At 32.8% G+C, this 17,086-nt stretch overlaps 1 protein-coding gene across 4 annotated transcripts; it reads left to right on the top strand.

Moving 5' to 3' along the window:
• The first annotated feature begins 2,282 nt into the window (after nt 1-2,282).
• Nucleotides 2,283-13,828, top strand: LOC143058212 (uncharacterized). Of its 4 annotated transcripts, XM_076231671.1 has the most exons (4): nt 2,283-2,399; nt 4,182-4,436; nt 10,952-10,985; nt 12,154-13,828. In XM_076231671.1, exons 1-4 carry the CDS (start codon nt 2,396-2,398, stop codon nt 12,278-12,280), a joined length of 420 nt encoding a protein of 139 aa, XP_076087786.1. In that variant the 5' UTR covers nt 2,283-2,395; the 3' UTR covers nt 12,281-13,828. The 4 variants fall into 4 exon arrangements, 1 of the variants encoding a protein (XP_076087786.1); XR_012972948.1 differs by lacking the exons at nt 2,283-2,399; nt 4,182-4,436 and adding an exon at nt 5,148-8,530 and having other exon boundaries at nt 12,154-13,824; XR_012972947.1 differs by lacking the exons at nt 2,283-2,399; nt 4,182-4,436 and adding an exon at nt 8,547-8,718 and having other exon boundaries at nt 12,154-13,824.
• Nucleotides 13,829-17,086: the final 3,258 nt, after the last annotated feature.

The following is a 17,086-nucleotide window of genomic DNA, read 5'->3' as shown; positions in this document are numbered from 1 at the left end:
GGCTGGAGAAAAGCTTTACTTTATAAACTGTATAAGGCAGGAGCAGGGAAAAAAATATTTAATATTATTAAAGGACAGTATGAGGAAACAAAATCTGCCTTCAAGCATCAAGAGTGGCATTCAGAATATTTTGAAATCACACAAGGGGTTAAACAAGGGGATTCATTGAGTCCTACTTTATTTAATTTATTTATTAATGATTTAGATGCAGAGTTTTCAAATGAAAATAGCTGTCCATTACAACTAATTGATACTAAAGTAGGATCTTTACAATTTGCTGATGACCTTTTAATATTATCTGAAAGTAAAGAAGGCCTACAAAATAGTCTGAACAACTTAGAAAAGTATTGTGAAAAATGGCAATTAACTTTAAATATTAATAAAACTAAAACAATGATTCTGCATCAAAATAATAAAAAAGTGGAAACATCTTTATCAAAATATAAAAATGAAAGTTTGTCAAATGTCTCTGAGTATTCATTTCTTGGAATTCTTGTGAAATCAAATGGAAACTTATTGCATAACTCTGAAGAGCTTGTAAATAAAGCAAGGAAAGTGATGTTTGCCATTAAAACATTATACTGGTTCCTTAAATAATCTGCCAGTTAAAGTAGCTTGCAGTCTTTTTGATTCTATAGTTAAACCAATAGCCACTTATAATTCAGAAATAACTTATATGGATACTTATGTTACAAAATTTAGAGCAGAAAAACGTGCAAATATTTCCAAAACAAATATAGACCCCCTTAATTTTACTGATAAATCAAGTTTAGAAAAATTACATTTGTCTTTCTGTAAATATATCCTCGGAACAAGAAAATCTTCATCAAACATAGCTGTGAGAACAGAGCTAGGGAGATACCCACTAGAGTTGCATATAAAAACTCAAAGTATACTTTACTTATTAAGATTACTAAATTCTGAAATTAATCCATTATTATACGAATCCTTTTTACTTTCTAAAAGTTTAGATAATTCAGGTTGCTATACCTGGTTTACATATGTTAAAAATATTTTGAAAGAGGTAAATATGGACGCATCCATTCTTGAGGAAAACAAAAGAAAAAATTACTCAAAGTTGTTAAAAAAAACCTTAAAACATCAATTCTTAAATTTCTACACAAATATATTTGAACAAAAATTTGAAAAAATAGATAAAAAAAGTAAATTGTATTTATATAATAGTTTAAAGCAAAATTTAGAAATGGAAAACTACTTAAACTGTAAATCTTTTGAAAAGAGAAGGAACATAACAAAAATGAGAATTAGCGATCATAATTTAATGATAGAAAAAGGAAGACATTTAAAAATACCTAGAGAAAAAAGACTATGCACATCCTGTAATACAATGGAGGATGAAGCCCATTTTATTTTATACTGCAAAAAAATTGCTAAACTAAGAGATAACTTTATAGGAAATGTAATTAAACATATGCCAGATTTTATGTCCTGGCAAGAAAATGAAAAAAATTAAATATCTTCTTTGTCCATCAACTTCAAAAGAAGCAGAAAGCTTAGGGTCCTATTTTAAACAGGCATTAGAACTGAGGACAGGGGACTCTTGATTTATTTATAAAATATATTTATATATCATATAGATAGATTGTTTTGCTTTTTTGCTTTTTTTGTTTTCATGGTTTTGTTTGTTAAATGTATTTTGTGTATGTTTATATTATTTGTCACAAACTTATTGTTCAGAGTTTATATGACAATAAATATTTGAATTGAATTGAATTGAACTAATGCAATATTAGAATTTATTGCACGCTAACTTTTGGTTACTTTCTGTGGAAATATTATATTGCTATGCAATACTACAGCCGATTGCATTTATTATCAATATATAAATTCAGTGAAACCTAGCTAAACCGAATTCTCCATAAACCGTCAATCTTTATAAACCAACCATGTTCTAAAGCACCGTCATATCAAATTATATGCGTTGTGAACCTGATAAAACCGAATATCGGCCAAAACAGCACAAAATCTTAAGTCCCGAAGAGGTTCGGACTAAACAGATTTTACTGTATGAAAGAAAGGTGAATGATTCCAACGGATATCCGAACTCTAACGTCGAAAACACCATGGATAAAAAAGAAAACGATAAATAAACGATTAACAGAATCGAACCACAAAATGCAACTTAGAAAACCAAAGACAAGATAACATCTTAGATGCTTCCCGTGTGGCATACTCCATGTTGCTCAATAAACTCATCATAGATACCAGGATAAAATAAAAACATATTTAAACCGATTATAATTTGATTTTTTACTATAGGTGGCTCTATTACAGTATCGTTCAACCAAATAATAGAAGTATTAATCGAAACAGGTTGAACGGAACTGACAAACAGACTGTTTTTGTTTTTCCTAATCAAATTTCAGGATTGGATATGGGTAAGTGTACTATCAACAAATTATTCAGCAAGTGAAATCATAAAAACTTATCTTTTCATGTAAATGAGTATAGTGAAAAGTAAATTCATAAAAATACAGAACTACGAAGAAAATTCAAACGGAAAGTCTCTAATTAAATGGCTACATCAAAGTTAAAACACAACACAAACAAATAGATGACAAATGTTAAATTACTGACTTTGTACCATTTTTTTGAATTTTCGGTACGCAATAATTTTTAACTTTTTACTTTGTTTGGATTTATAACTATTTTGATCAGAGCGTCATTGATGAGTCTTATGCAGACGAAACGCGCGTCTGGCGTATTGAATTGAAGTGTGATACCTTTGATAACTATTGGCACATGCATTTTCATATGTAGAATCGAAGTTAAAGATACTACGTGACAATGAAAATCATTGTCATATGCCGACGAGATGAATATAAAAATCGGATACTAGAATACCTTTCTCCAAAATTTAAATTGATGATTTGGCAACATGAAGTCCTAAAAAATTGGGTTGATAACGTTTTATTTTATCAATGAAACGTAAGAATATCCTGCATCATAGTACTCGTTATTGTGATTCATAATACATGTTTAGTCAATGATATTGAAAAACAATAATAATACCGAACTTCGAGGAAAATTCTAAAATCAAAAGGAAAATCAAAAGCTCAAACCCATCTGTGATATTTAGTGTTTTTTTTTATCTAACTGACATATGTGGCTGCATGTTTAAACACATGATTTTGTAATCAATTCAGAATGTTTGGATCAGATATTTGAGGAAGAAATTTGATTCATATTCATTTTGTTCCATATCATTTTGCAATCATTTTGGTTATTCGCTTAAACTTTTAATAACAAATGTCCTTCATGTTGATCGGTGTTCTGTATGTACCTTCAGTGTCTTGATATTTTATTGTTATCATTTTATTTTGCCATGGAAATGTCTTAGATTTTTGTTGTTTTTGCTTTTTTCACCTTTGAAAAACACTTCATCACTAAATTTATTTGTCTGGCGTAATACATTTGATAAATATTAATATCTCAAATACACTAAGTCAGGAACCTGATGTTAATGGGTGTCGTTTATTGATGTGGTACATAAGTGTTTCTCGTTTTTTTATATAGATTAGTATGATAGTTTTACTGTTGGAATTGTTCCATACTAGCCATTGTTTGGGCCCTTCATAGATTGAAGTGTGGTGTGAGTCAAGGCTTTGTGTAGAAGACAGTACTTCGACCTTTAATGATTTGGATGGAGAATTGTCTCAATGGCGCTCATACCACATCTTCTTATATCTGTATATACGTCTAAACCTTCTTGATAGCTTATACATTCTGATGTAGTATTATAGTTTTATTTTAATGAATTTCATTCTCTTGAATTTCTTATTCACACCATTACATGTATTCAATAGACATGATAGATTGTATTAAAAAAACACTATTTTATCTCTATTTTTCCACTTTTTTTAACACATTGTTCTTTACAAATTTATCATGTTAAAACATATCTTTGGTTCAAAAACCGCACCATAGGACGTATATTCCTTGAAACCATCCTTCGAATAAATTCTACTTTAAAAATGTACTTATACGTAATGTAATGTAAACTAATGTGTTTTTCTGTATACCTTTGTCCAACTTAGGTGATACCAGAATAAATGATATATAAAAATGTTATTTACCAATAAAATAAATGGCATAACATTTACTACACCAGTTCGGCATTCCAAAACTTAATTGCAATATAAATTTCCAACTATTGTCAGATACTGATCAGAAGAGAATATATTGGCTTGATTTTGACACTGGCAAAGTACAATCAGCAAGACCAAATGGATCTGATGTAGCAGAAATATTTGATTCAAGCGCAACCTCGTATGACTTTGTAATAAAGGGTGACAACATTTACTGCACCAGTTACAAAAAAATCATCAAGTTCTCTAAATATCCTGGAACGACATCACAAGTACTGTTTACTGACATTTCAGTGATAAATAGCTTACTCGTCCTTTCGACAACAGGTAAATACCGTTACTAGAGTAATAATATCAGATTATTACATGGCATTTGTCATATCACATGTATTATCAGCCCAAGGTTCGATATCAGCCTAAGAGGTGAGATTTACCGAATACATAATAATACAGAATACTCACCAGTTATACATTGTAAACTGTTATTTTGTTTCTGATTGTATCATTGATTCTTTGATTATAAATTTTAACAAAACAAATTATACAACTCTTTAACTCTTAGAAATTTTTTTTTTTCAAGCGCGGATGTTAAAAGGTGTTTTACATTTAATGAACATTTTAACTAAAATTGTAATAATCACATATGCATCATTTAAAAAATACTTGTATACATTTGTTGTTTAGATAATACCCTGGAATTTGTAATTATTTGAATAATTAAGTACGTACCGATGCCATCTTGAAAGTTCCGACAAAGTCTGGGTACACATTTTCGAAAAATACAATATGCAAGACTCAAATCGCTCTAAATGTTCTCATTTGTTATTATCGTTGTTATCATAAAAGTTTTAATTTTTTAGTATTTTACTATTTTCTATAATTCTATTTTGCACATCTCCGCTTGACAATATATCATATATAAGAATGTCAAACGGAAATGGAAAATAATTATATTTATTAATCGTTGCTTTACCCACATTTCAGCTGGTTTTCCGCTTATAACACCTAAAACTAATGATGTACTTAGATAAGGAAAATTCAAAACGGAAGGTCCCTAATCAAATGGCAAAATCAAAGGATAAAACACATCAAACGAATGGACAACAACTGTCAAATTCCTGACTTGTTACCATACATATAACTAGTTTCATATGTATGTGTGATAAGTGAAAACCAATTCCATAACTGCCACAAGGGTGTTACGAAATTTAACCACTCGAGACAGTTTAATTTAGATAAGTAAAGCGTGAGCAATACCAAGCTTTTTAAATAATTGAAATTTAAATTGGAATTTTGGACCCCCAAAGATTTTAAACTTTGTACTTGTTTGGCTTTATAACTATTTTGATATGAGTGTCACTGGTGTGTCTTATGAAAACGAAACGCGCGTCTGGTGTACTAAATTATAATCCTGGTACCTTTGATAACTGTTAACTGTCGAGAGTAGACAAATATTCTTATACACGAGTTAAAGTGGTGGAATCTGTTTCTCTAATGATTTTTATACTTCCCTGTCAAACATTTGCAAAAAGCTGTGTTCTTTACAAGTGACGGCTTCAGGCATGGTCTCTTTTTTTTTCCTGACGTCACAATGAATATGAAATTCAGAAAATTCAAGGAAATTAAACGTCATAATCAAATTGCGAGAAATCAGTTGCTAAGACCAGATATTTCACTAGTGACAAGATATAATTTCTTCCATAAACATTCCTTTTTATTTGTTTGCTTTAAATATATACAAGTTATATATACATATATACATTGTCAACATATCTGAGGGCCTAGGTGGCCGAGTGGTCTAGGTAGTTACTACTGTAATCACTAGCCAGTCAACACTGAGGTTGTGAGTTCGATCAACTCCAATCGTAATTGACAAGGATTGTCAATTTCCCTATCGAAGGTCGGTGGTTTTCTCCGGACATTCTGGCTTCCTCCACCAATAAAAACTGGGCGCCATGGTATAGCCTAAATGCGATGCTGAAAGTGGCGCTAAAACACAATAAATCAAATAAAATCAAACAAAGATATGTGTGTAGCATGTCTAAATTAAGTAATACTATAGATACGTTACCAACATGACATTCTTTTCATTCCTGTATGAAGTCAGCCTCATAATAATAAAAAAAGCAAGTCGGCAAGAAAAGTGGCAAAATGTTTACCCATTGAAATGCCGACTGTCTGTTGAAAAACACGTCCTCCGAACGTAACAAATATGTTGTCAATCAAGAAATCAAGCATCTTGATAAAGTCAGTTTCAGAAAAAAAAAATTGTTTGAATCAGAGTGATCCTTTATAAAGTAGTATGTATCCCTTCCTAAGACAAGATACTTGTATCTACGTTGGCCATTCTTTTTTATGAAACAAAGCAATACCAACTCTTTCAATTTGTCTTTTAGTTTAGTATGTGGAATACTTGTGTAAAGTGTAGAAAAGTCAAATGTTTTAATACTATTACACGATGAAAGAGAATTATAAAAAAGAAGATGTGGTATGATTGCCAATGAGACAACTGTCCACAAGAGACCAAATTGACACAGATATTAACAATTATAGGTCAAGTACAGCCTTCAACAATGAGAAAAGCCCATACCGCTCAGATTGAGTGTATGTTCATAGATTGTATGCACTCTAAAAGATCTTTGGAATTTTTAAGTATCCACATCTGATTCACGCCAACTCTAGAATAGGCAGTTTCACAATAACTTTGAAGCCCGTCTTGATAACATAGATGTTAATAATTTAGAAAGAGCTTTCATGGAGCACTTTGAAGACCCAGCAATATACCGTTGTTTGTAATGACACTTATGTAGTGTAGGTATCAAATACAGTTACTGTAATGGAAGATCCAGTTCTTCATCTTTGGTTGAAATTCCAAAGGAACATAGAACAGACCTATGATTATCAAGGTTTTTCTCTTTGGTAAGTGTCGTGAGGGTATAAGTTGAGTTTCCAAGTGAATTTTCAATACCTAATTCGTTTATCAAGCAGTTAATGTAATGAGTTTTACACACAAAAACGATGTTGTTTGGGGCTTTATCTGCGGGGACAACAACCTATGTGTCATGGAGGTAGGATGAGTCTTTTGCAACATTTGGGTCTTTAAAGATTGACGTAGCATGGTCATTGATAGACCCATTCAGTTTCTAAATTCTGATTTGTATCAACGAACTCACTGCCTTAATCCATTCTGAAATAGTGTTCATAAAGTTTCATAGATCTTCTCTGAAACAACTGAATTCAATTTGCGCAAAACTTTTCACAATGATTCTTGAAACACTATGAATTAGTTTGAGTGTTATATTGCTGTAGGTCATGTATGCCACCATAACTAAAAATAGAACAAAGAAGTAACATGCATATAATGTCTTATACCTTGTTAGCCATCATATATAAACATAAATTGAGAAGACAAAAATAATCAGATGCGAAAAAATAGATATAGGAAGATTTGGTATGAGTGCCAATGAGACAACTCTCCATCCAAGTAACAATTTATAAAAGTAGACCATTATAGGTCAAGGTACGGTCTTCAAAATTTTTTTGCCACATGTTGATTTGAGCCTCCATGTCTTGAGCACACTACGATTCGCCATGTTCCACATCATTATCAATTTTGAATTGATTTTTACATACAATAAAAACTGTAAAATTAATCAACAAAAATTTAAATAAAACATATAAAAAATTACATAACAATTATACCTGCAATAAAACTGAACTGTATTCTGTTAATAATAAATATCCGCCATTGATATCGTGGCACAAGCGTCCGACAAGGTATCGAAAGAATCAATCGCTGTTCATCCATGACCCCAGGGTATTATATATGTGTTTCACAGAAAAAAATCATTATCGATCATGATGTTCATGAAGCATAATCGCAAATGTTGCCGTTTGCTGCTGCATATCACTTTTTATTTTTATTTTCATTTATTTTGTTGTATACACATCAGTCAGGGTTTTTTTCGTTGGATTGTCATTTCGGAGCCTTTTATAGCTGACGTTGCTGTGTTGGCCTTTGTTGATAAATGAAGACTGTATACTTTAAGTTGTCTCAATGGCATTCAAAGGACATCATCTGATGTTTATATACAAGCCAACAAAAGAAATGATGCAAGGCAATTTATTTTCCATATATATTGAAATTGGAATCATTGTACCAAGGTCAACAATATCCCAAACTTGTCTTATTTTCTTGCACAGTGTTATTTTCTTATCTAAACCATTGAAGTAAGGCAAATAGGCGATTTTTGTTTTTGCAATTTTTGTTATTTCAAAAATCGTAGTTCCATTCAAAAATACAAAATCGACATCAGCATGCATTTAGTCTGCTTTAAATTTTGATATATATCTTTCAGGTTGAACAAAGCGTTTTCCTGAAATTCGGCACATTTCTTCTTTTAGTATTGGTGGATAACTTGGTAATTGTAGATATTTAAAACAAAAGTAGCTAGTAGTTTGCATTCATGAAAACGGATTCAATCTTGAATGTGAATAATTTATCATCGATGTTTCTTGGCTTATTTTGATAAAAATGTACCATACTGGCTGCTGAAAACGATTCATTAGAGTTTGCCAACATGACAGAGCATTTTAATGTTCAATCTAGGTGAGCAGTTTATATTAAGTAAATGCTCCGATCAGAGATGGGGCAAAGTTTTCAGGGCCACCCTTCTGTTAAAAAAAAATGTTGTTTTCGTTTTATTGAACACCGGACACCTTTCCCTTTCCCTTTTAAATACAAATGTGTCCGACTTTTTCCTCCGGGTCCCCTCTCTTAAAATCCTTGATCCGCCATTGACATTCCTAGCATTCTGACAACTAACTTATTTTATTCAGCAGAGTGAATGCATTTTAACATAAGTATAGCAAGAATGCATTTCGATTTAGTCATTTTACAGATATTTCAGCTATGTTAACACAATCAATATGATCTTTCTATATATATACAATATATATGTTTACATTAAATCGTATCGACTTGGTGACATATGTTATATTATATTTTTATAGTAACGTGTCGAGTTTATTATTGTCATGTCCATTATATTAGTCTTACCATGTCTATCGGATTATAAATATTTTATATTTTAATGGCACCAGACGATTTGTGAATTTATGTAAATTTTAAATCGGAATATTTGACCACTTGTATCTCAGGTAAGCAGTATTAAATGCCTTAGTAGAAATTGAATACTACGGTGCATTGGTAACAGTACAATATTTGCACATTGCAAATTTGCAGCACTAATGTGAATTTCGACAATTAATGTATCTTCAGTGATGCACCAGAACATATTATTTGTAAAATCTTAACATTTTACAAACTAATTGTTTGTGCAAGATCTGTTTATCCTTCCGCGGCACCAATCATTATGTATTGATGTTAGTTTGTCTTTTTTTCTAGATTTCGCCATGTCGGTGTCAGTTTTAACTCGACGAATGATACTGGTTTCTATTTGGTATCTTTGGGCTCTCATTTAGCGTTAGTGACCAAAAGAATTGATAATAAGTTCGTCTGTTGTCATATTCTTATAACTTATGCCGAACTGCATACAATAGTTTCATGTTATTTCTACTGTTAAAGTTCGATCAAGACGATGTACTAAGTTTGAAAACAATACGATTTGTCTCCCTTTTGCTATTCAAAGAGCTTTTAGAAAAAGAATCCTAAAATAAAATTGTGAGCAAAAAACGTAGAAAAAAAACCCGAATAGTTGCCGAATGCCATTTAAACAAAAGTTTAAGATAATAGGTCAATTGTTGTATCATTTAAATAGTCTTGCAGTAATGTTTATATATATAAATCTATGAGGTGTAAGCGTTGTTTTCTTGCAACGTGCTCTTGATGGTTACCATTTTGATGATCATGTATTTTCAAGCATTAACAAAAATGTTCTCTACAAACATACAAAAGGTTATTTATTTTTTTCGAAAATTTACACAATATTATGTACTACCGTATACATTTGTATGTACATACATTATAACACGAAATATTAGATTTTTGTAAATGAAACAGCAAACAAACTTATATGTGAAAAAAACTTACTACACCTTGGTCATTTGCAGTTTTGAAATTGATCAAATTATCTATTACAAATGTATATAAATTTAGATGATTGTTAAGAATACCAAGTAGCTAACCATTATTGCTTTGTCAATTATGCGGGGGCCAAATACCTCTTATGGAGCTACATAATTATATAATAATTGCCGTAACGTTTAGCAAGTATCAACTATAACTTTTAAATGTTGGCTTGTCAGACTGATTTTATTCTTTTCTTCAAAATCCTGGATCCGTACTTGAAAACTACGAGTAATAAATTGTTCTGTTCCTTTTGCAAGCCTAATACCGTATAGCGAGTTATATTCGCGGATAGAACAAAATCACCAAAATAAATTCCACCAATTTAATAGTGTACATGCAAAGGTAATTAGAAAAGTTTTGAATCTGCCAAAAATAATAACCGCCAAAATATTTCGTATCCATTATTCAATGAAAATCTCGAAATTTTACACCCGCGAAAATACCAGTATGTATGTGGTGTATCTAATGAATGCGTTTTCTGTTATATTCCTAACCGCCATGAATTTTCTTGTGGTAGCAGCTTGGGGCTCACCTCCGAGTGTAGCCTTTTTTCTCGGGGTTGAAGAACCATAGGTGACCTTCCATTGCTATCTGCTCTTTGGTTGGGTTGTTTTCTCTCTGACCTTTTCCCCATTTCTTATTCTTAATTTAAATGTGTATGCAACAGATCTTGAAATCTATCAACGATCGTGTTTGACTCATTCTGATTAAATGCATTTTGTAAATGCTACACCTGTTTTTTTTCTTCCAGAAACACTGAAATATGAACTACAAAAGCTATGTTGGTAAGTTCAATTGCTACTATAATTACAATATTTAAAACGTTCTAATAATGACAAAAAGGTCGACAAAAAAAATGTCACTTCAAATTCTGACGATGGCAAAACTCACTTTTAAGATTATATTTAAATGATTTTCTTTTTCGATGGGTGACCCAAAAGGGATAGAGATAGGGTCACTACAGGTCTTCTGTCGACCGACGGTAAAATCCTAGCAAAGGTGAATCGCACGTTTTGGCAGATAGAAATGTACAAGTACGCAGCCAAAAACTGTCTCGTGAAGAGATAACTCAACGCTCTCTACAATATAAGAACCCTCATAAAAACTCTTTGAAGGGTCCAAAAGCGGCCTGTCCCATACCAAATATGCTATTCCTTTCCAATTTACCCATATATTGTAGTGGTACTTTAAACCTACACAACCTTAATACCGGGCTGCCTCTTCATATTGTATTCCCTTTTTAATTTGATCGCATCCTGCACATACATGAAATATGCAAGTGGACGCTAAGCACAAACAATCTATCAATTAAAATGGGTAAGTCAATGCAACTAAATTGTAAACACATGAAAAACTAGACTAAGTATGGTGAGGTTAGTATATCTAACATTTCTGTATGGGAGAAACAATGCGGGGAAGGGGGTTATGTAGGTTTTTTTTCATTTAAAAAATTACCAATATTTTCTGTTTGTTTTAAAACACAGAGAGAAATATTTTCTGTCAGAATAATGTATTTTTTCCCTTGATTAATTGACGGAGAGAACATCTGTCATAAAATACGGTCGATAACGAAAGCTGTTGTTATGTTTTATGAATTGTCAACCTTGAAATAAATAATGAAAAGTTCATTGTCAATGCAATTGTATGTCTGCCCTAATGGGAATAATTCGTACGCATGGATTATAATTGAAGGGTCATTTACAAATATGTCAAATAGACTATCTATTGCTTATATTAACCAAGACAAAAAAAACAACGTAGAATCAAATTCTTATTGTATTTTCCTCCTTCCCCCTCCAAATTCTTATTGTATTTTCCTCCTACCCCCTCCAAATTCCTCCAAATTCTTATTGTATTTTCCTCCTACCCCCTCCTACACCCCCCCCCCTCCTTAGTAGATTTCTCTTGAAGTATTTATAATCATGATTTATGGCAGCCTTTTTTCTTTTACAGTGTGGAACAACAAAGGCGGAACTGGGAAAACGTCTCTGGTATTCCAACTCTCAGCCGAATACGCAAGACAGAATCCTACACAGAAGGTCATCGTCATCGATATGTGTCCACAGGCAAATGTTTCTAGTTCACTGCTCGTCAATACATTCTCCAACTTTCCAGGCGAGAAAGTTGTATCCGATGCATCAAAGATTGACACGAAAAAGAAGATGAAAAGTTTTGAACCAAATGTATGTGGCTATCTTTTATCAAGACTCGATCGAGACGAAAGCGTGAAGGGAACGATTAACTGGAACCAATTTTTGATACAAGCTAGCGTTTTCAACAAATTCGTCCCGGATAATTTACGTCTCCTTTGCGGTGACATTTATTTAGAGGTTCTCTCAAAAAGACTGGAACAAGAACGACAACTCGTGCCGACTCGATACGATAATCCATGGAGAAGAGTTACCTTATTCATGAAGGATTTTATCGAATTCATCAGTTCAAGTAACAAACAAGTTTTTCATATGTTTTTCATTGACACAAATCCAAGTTTTTCTATTTACACAGAGATGGCAATAACTGGAGCGCGTCGAATGGTCGTTCCTTTCACGCAAGACGACTTCTCAGTGTCTGCAATAAAATCTATGCTTTATTCAGTTTACGGCTTTACAAGCGAGGACAGTGAAAGACTTGAAGGCTTGAAAGAATCGCAGTACTTTTGGCTGGCAGAAAAGTATGGAATATCACCTCCAAAATTGCATTTATTTATAAATAACAGAGCGACATTTTACGGGACGAAAGCAGCCGCCGCTTTTGCCGCGATAGGAAACGAAGTAAGCGCCTCCCTGCTTAAGGTTTATATAAAAAGCCAGGACATTTTTGAAACTGCGTCAGAGTTATCATCTCTTGATTTAATCATGGACATTAATAAGTTTAAAATGAGATATCTGATTGATTGCTGTGATTTCCAATCTACCATAGTTCTTTCCTTACATAATGGATGCCCGTTCTCACAAATTGATCCAGGTTCACATACGATTTATGGGTCACAGATAACAGTATCTAAAACTAATTTGGAAGATTGCAAGTACGCCATTTTGAAAATTGTGAAGTTGCTGTAGAAAACACTTGCACGAGATTTTATATGTTTTGCAGTGGCGGATCCAGAACTTTTCATAATGGGGGGCCCCCTGGTTGACCTAAAAGGGGGGCCGCTCCAGTCATGCTTCAGTGATTCCCTATATAATCAACCCAAATTTTTCTTACAAAAGGGGGGGCCCGGGCCACCCAGGGCCCGCCATGGATCCCTCTATGTTTTGTATAATTGTCTGGAAGGTGTTTACTAAATAGAAAAGTATGGAGAAAGTGCATCATTAAAGGCCGAACAAACAATAGAGACAAATAGACAAAAAGTAAAGAGAAGAGAATAATGGGGTGTTAAAATTATAAACAATAGAGTATAATAGGCAAAATACATGTAGATGAAGGATACAGAAAAATGGTTTTAAGAAAAAAAACTATAGAAACGAAAGACCCAACCCAGACCCTATGTGTGTTATATACTTTTATATAGCATGATTTATTTTATATCTTAGTACCAATATGTATTGACTATAACATATATCATCGCTTATTTCCCCTTGATTGTTTTGTTTCATTTCAATATTAAAATCTGAAAGTTGATTAAATACCATTTACTATTGATGTTCAAGCGTCTATGCAATATATTTACGAACTGACAAAAATCGGTTTACCGAGTTTAGGCAAATACATTTGTATCTAAAATTTTCCATGACAAAGCTATGATTTAAAATAACTTCCTATTGGTGGAAACGACTGCAGCACAGAACTGGTGATTGTGCTTGCAATGAAATTCAACATTGTTATTAGAAGATGTGATATGATATGAGTGCCAATGAGACAACTCTCTATTCAAGTCACAATTTGTAAACCATAAAGGTCAAAGTACGACCTTCAACACAGATTATTGGCTCACACCGAGCAGCAAGCTATAAAGGGTCCATAAAATGACTAGTGTAAAACCATTCAAACGGTATAATCCATATTAAAAACCAAAAACCAAAAACGAAAAACACTAATGAATCATATCAACAAAGGACAACAACTGAACAGCAAGTTCCTGACTTGGGACTGGTGCAAACAAATGCAGCGAGTTTATACGTTTCAATAGGCACCAACCTTTACCCTAACCTGAAATAATAGTGTAATATCCCAACATAGAAAGACGCACTATAAAACATTAATTAAAAGAGTATAACTCAATCAAAAGACATATTTACAAAGAGAGCATACACTGTATGAATAAATTTAATCTATGACACAATGCAAATACAAAAGTAAAATAATGTCAAAAAGTCAACTATAACATTGGAAAAACTGCCGCCAAATAATATAGCGTACACTTGAAATTAATGTTGTAAGGTATACATGTAGTACATCAATGTTTTTTTATAAAATAAATAATTTTATGTTGCATAGTACGAGATCAGGAGGGAAATGTATAGTCGTACCAAACACTTATCAAAGGTGGTATATATTGAAAATAGTGAGCAGAGAAATATCACTAAATAAGTAAAATTAATATTAAATAACAAAAATGTAGTGCATTGAAGACCCATTGGGCGCCTTCGGCTGTTGTCTGCACTTTGGTCGTGTTTTAGTCTCTTTTGTAATATTCCCTATTTCCATTCTATCGCATTTTTCGCAACAATAAAACATCGCAATAATTTCTGAAGTAGCCCCACACTAAAGAATGATTACATGGGTGGATCTTGCTTGTTTTCTTTTTGATTTATTGAACCAAAACAATTAAGTTATTGTGAAAAAATGAAATCGTGCGTGCTTCACTGTACTAGTATACATATTTTTAGGGGCCAGCTGAAGGACACCTACGGGTGCGGGAATTTTCGCTACATTGAAGACCCATTGGTGGCCTTCGGCTGTTGTCTGCTCTATGGTCGGGTTGTTGTCGCTTTGACACATTTCCCATTTCCTTTCTCAATTTTATTTCACAATACTAATAAATATGCCAACCTCAAATGTATTAAATGTGCCTACATTTGAGAGATTTGGTGTATATATATAGGTATGAATTAACTGAATGTAAACATTTATTACTATAAGAAGCTCATGTTCAATGGTTCAGTCATTGAACACATTCTACACCACAAAACATGGGTAAAATTGAGAATAGAAATGGGGAATGTGTCAAAGAGACAACATCCCGACCATAGAGCAGTCAACAGCCGAAGGTCAACAATAGGTTCTTCATTGTAGCGAGAAATTCCCGCACATGGAGGCGTCCTTCAGCTGGCCCCTAAACAAATATATATACTAGTTCAGTGATAATGAACGCCATACTACACTGAATCGAATTTATACACAAGAAACTAAAATTAAAAATAATACAAGGCTAACAAAGGCCAGAGGCTTCTGACTTGGGACAGGCGCAAATTGCAATTCTAAGAGTAGTTCTTAGGGATGACATCAAAAGTTCAATGAAGGATAAAAAACTTAATTCACATAGTTTTTTCACTGCCCCCCCCCCCCCCCCACACTCTTAACTTAATTTGGGAAAAATTGATTGACCAATAGGGATATATGTAAAATCGATTTTAGATTAACAAAACTTGCAGCAATGTTGACCCCCACCCCCAAACTATTTGATTTAAGTTTTTTATCCTACATCGATCTTTTGATACCGTCCCTTAGACCAACACGTTTGACACATTTTTCAAAAAGTAATACTGTGGATTTATTTATTTTCGTGATAACCAATTTTCGTGAATTGCGGAAAACTTACAATTTTGAAGATATTTAGTTTCATGCTTTTGCCAAAGTCTGCATACAAACCAACGGAAAAATCTGAGTTTCGATGATAACTTTGAATTCGTGGAAAACCTGTAACTACAATATCCACGAAAATGTGTAACTGACGAAAATTAATGAATCCAAAGTACGACAAAAAAATGTTTCTTTCAGAGAAGATTTTTGGATATAACATTGTTCATTATAAAGTAAGGAGATGAATCATAATTGTCATTGAAACAATTTTTCACAAGAAATATGACGCAGATGCAAAAAAAAACATAGGTCACTACTTGCGTCTTAGCGGGGAGGGAGGATTCCCTTTCTACACTTTTAAAATTTCAGAAGTCCCCCCACCCTGCTACACTTTTTAGTCCAATACTGCACCACTGCTCATAGTCCCTAACAATGACCAAATACCATACCGCACAAAAGGTCCCCAGCATGACAAAATCTAAAATACACTTTTCCACACCATACATGTACCTTCTTATTTAAAATTATTGACACGATAAAACCATATTAAACCTTATATCTTTAAAGCTTCATTTTGTCTAGTCTAATAATGATCCAAGATAATATATTATACAATACCGTTTCAATTTCAAAATCATAAATTATAGCCTAAGTAAACAATTTAAAAAGAATTCACAATAATTCGTATCGTAGTAGCTATTAACTGTTACTACATTACTAACGATATCACAGTTTTCTATCAAGTCATTAGAAAATTGGATTTGAGGGTCTTTATTTTGGTGTAGATGGACAAATTAGTCGAACTCCGTAACAGTGGTAACATAGCTTTCAGTGATCTTTTCCGTTCCGAAACTTTTTTTCTTTACTCCATCAATTAGTTTTAAGTAGTAATGCGGATCGGAGCTGGAACTGCAGGGGAATTTGGTAGCAAAGAGGACGTTACCGCTGTTTTGGAGTTTGCAGATGTGTGTCACGTACAACATATGTGGCATTCCGAGCGCACATGTATCATTCGAAACCAAATATTGGCGCAAGTAATTTTTTTTTTTTTTTTTAGAATATGGTTCAAAGGATTGACAGTTGGTTACTGTTTGTTTAACTTTCAGTAGCCAATATTTCCGGAAAGTGTGTGGTTTTTTTGTTC

The sequence above is a fragment of the Mytilus galloprovincialis genome, chromosome 14, assembly GCF_965363235.1.
Source record: "Mytilus galloprovincialis chromosome 14, xbMytGall1.hap1.1, whole genome shotgun sequence".
NCBI classification, from domain to species: Eukaryota; Metazoa; Mollusca; class Bivalvia; order Mytilida; family Mytilidae; genus Mytilus; species Mytilus galloprovincialis.
This window is presented reverse-complemented; position numbering and strand designations above follow the sequence as displayed.

What these genes read in the sequence shown, in the direction of transcription:
- LOC143058212 (XM_076231671.1), top strand. An exon ending in ACTCGTCCTTTCGACAACAG is followed by an intron (nt 4,437 to 10,951) that starts GTAAATACCGTT and finishes TTTTTCTTCCAG; the next exon opens with AAACACTGAAATATGAACTA. An exon ending in GAACTACAAAAGCTATGTTG is followed by an intron (nt 10,986 to 12,153) that starts GTAAGTTCAATT and finishes TTTCTTTTACAG; the next exon opens with TGTGGAACAACAAAGGCGGA.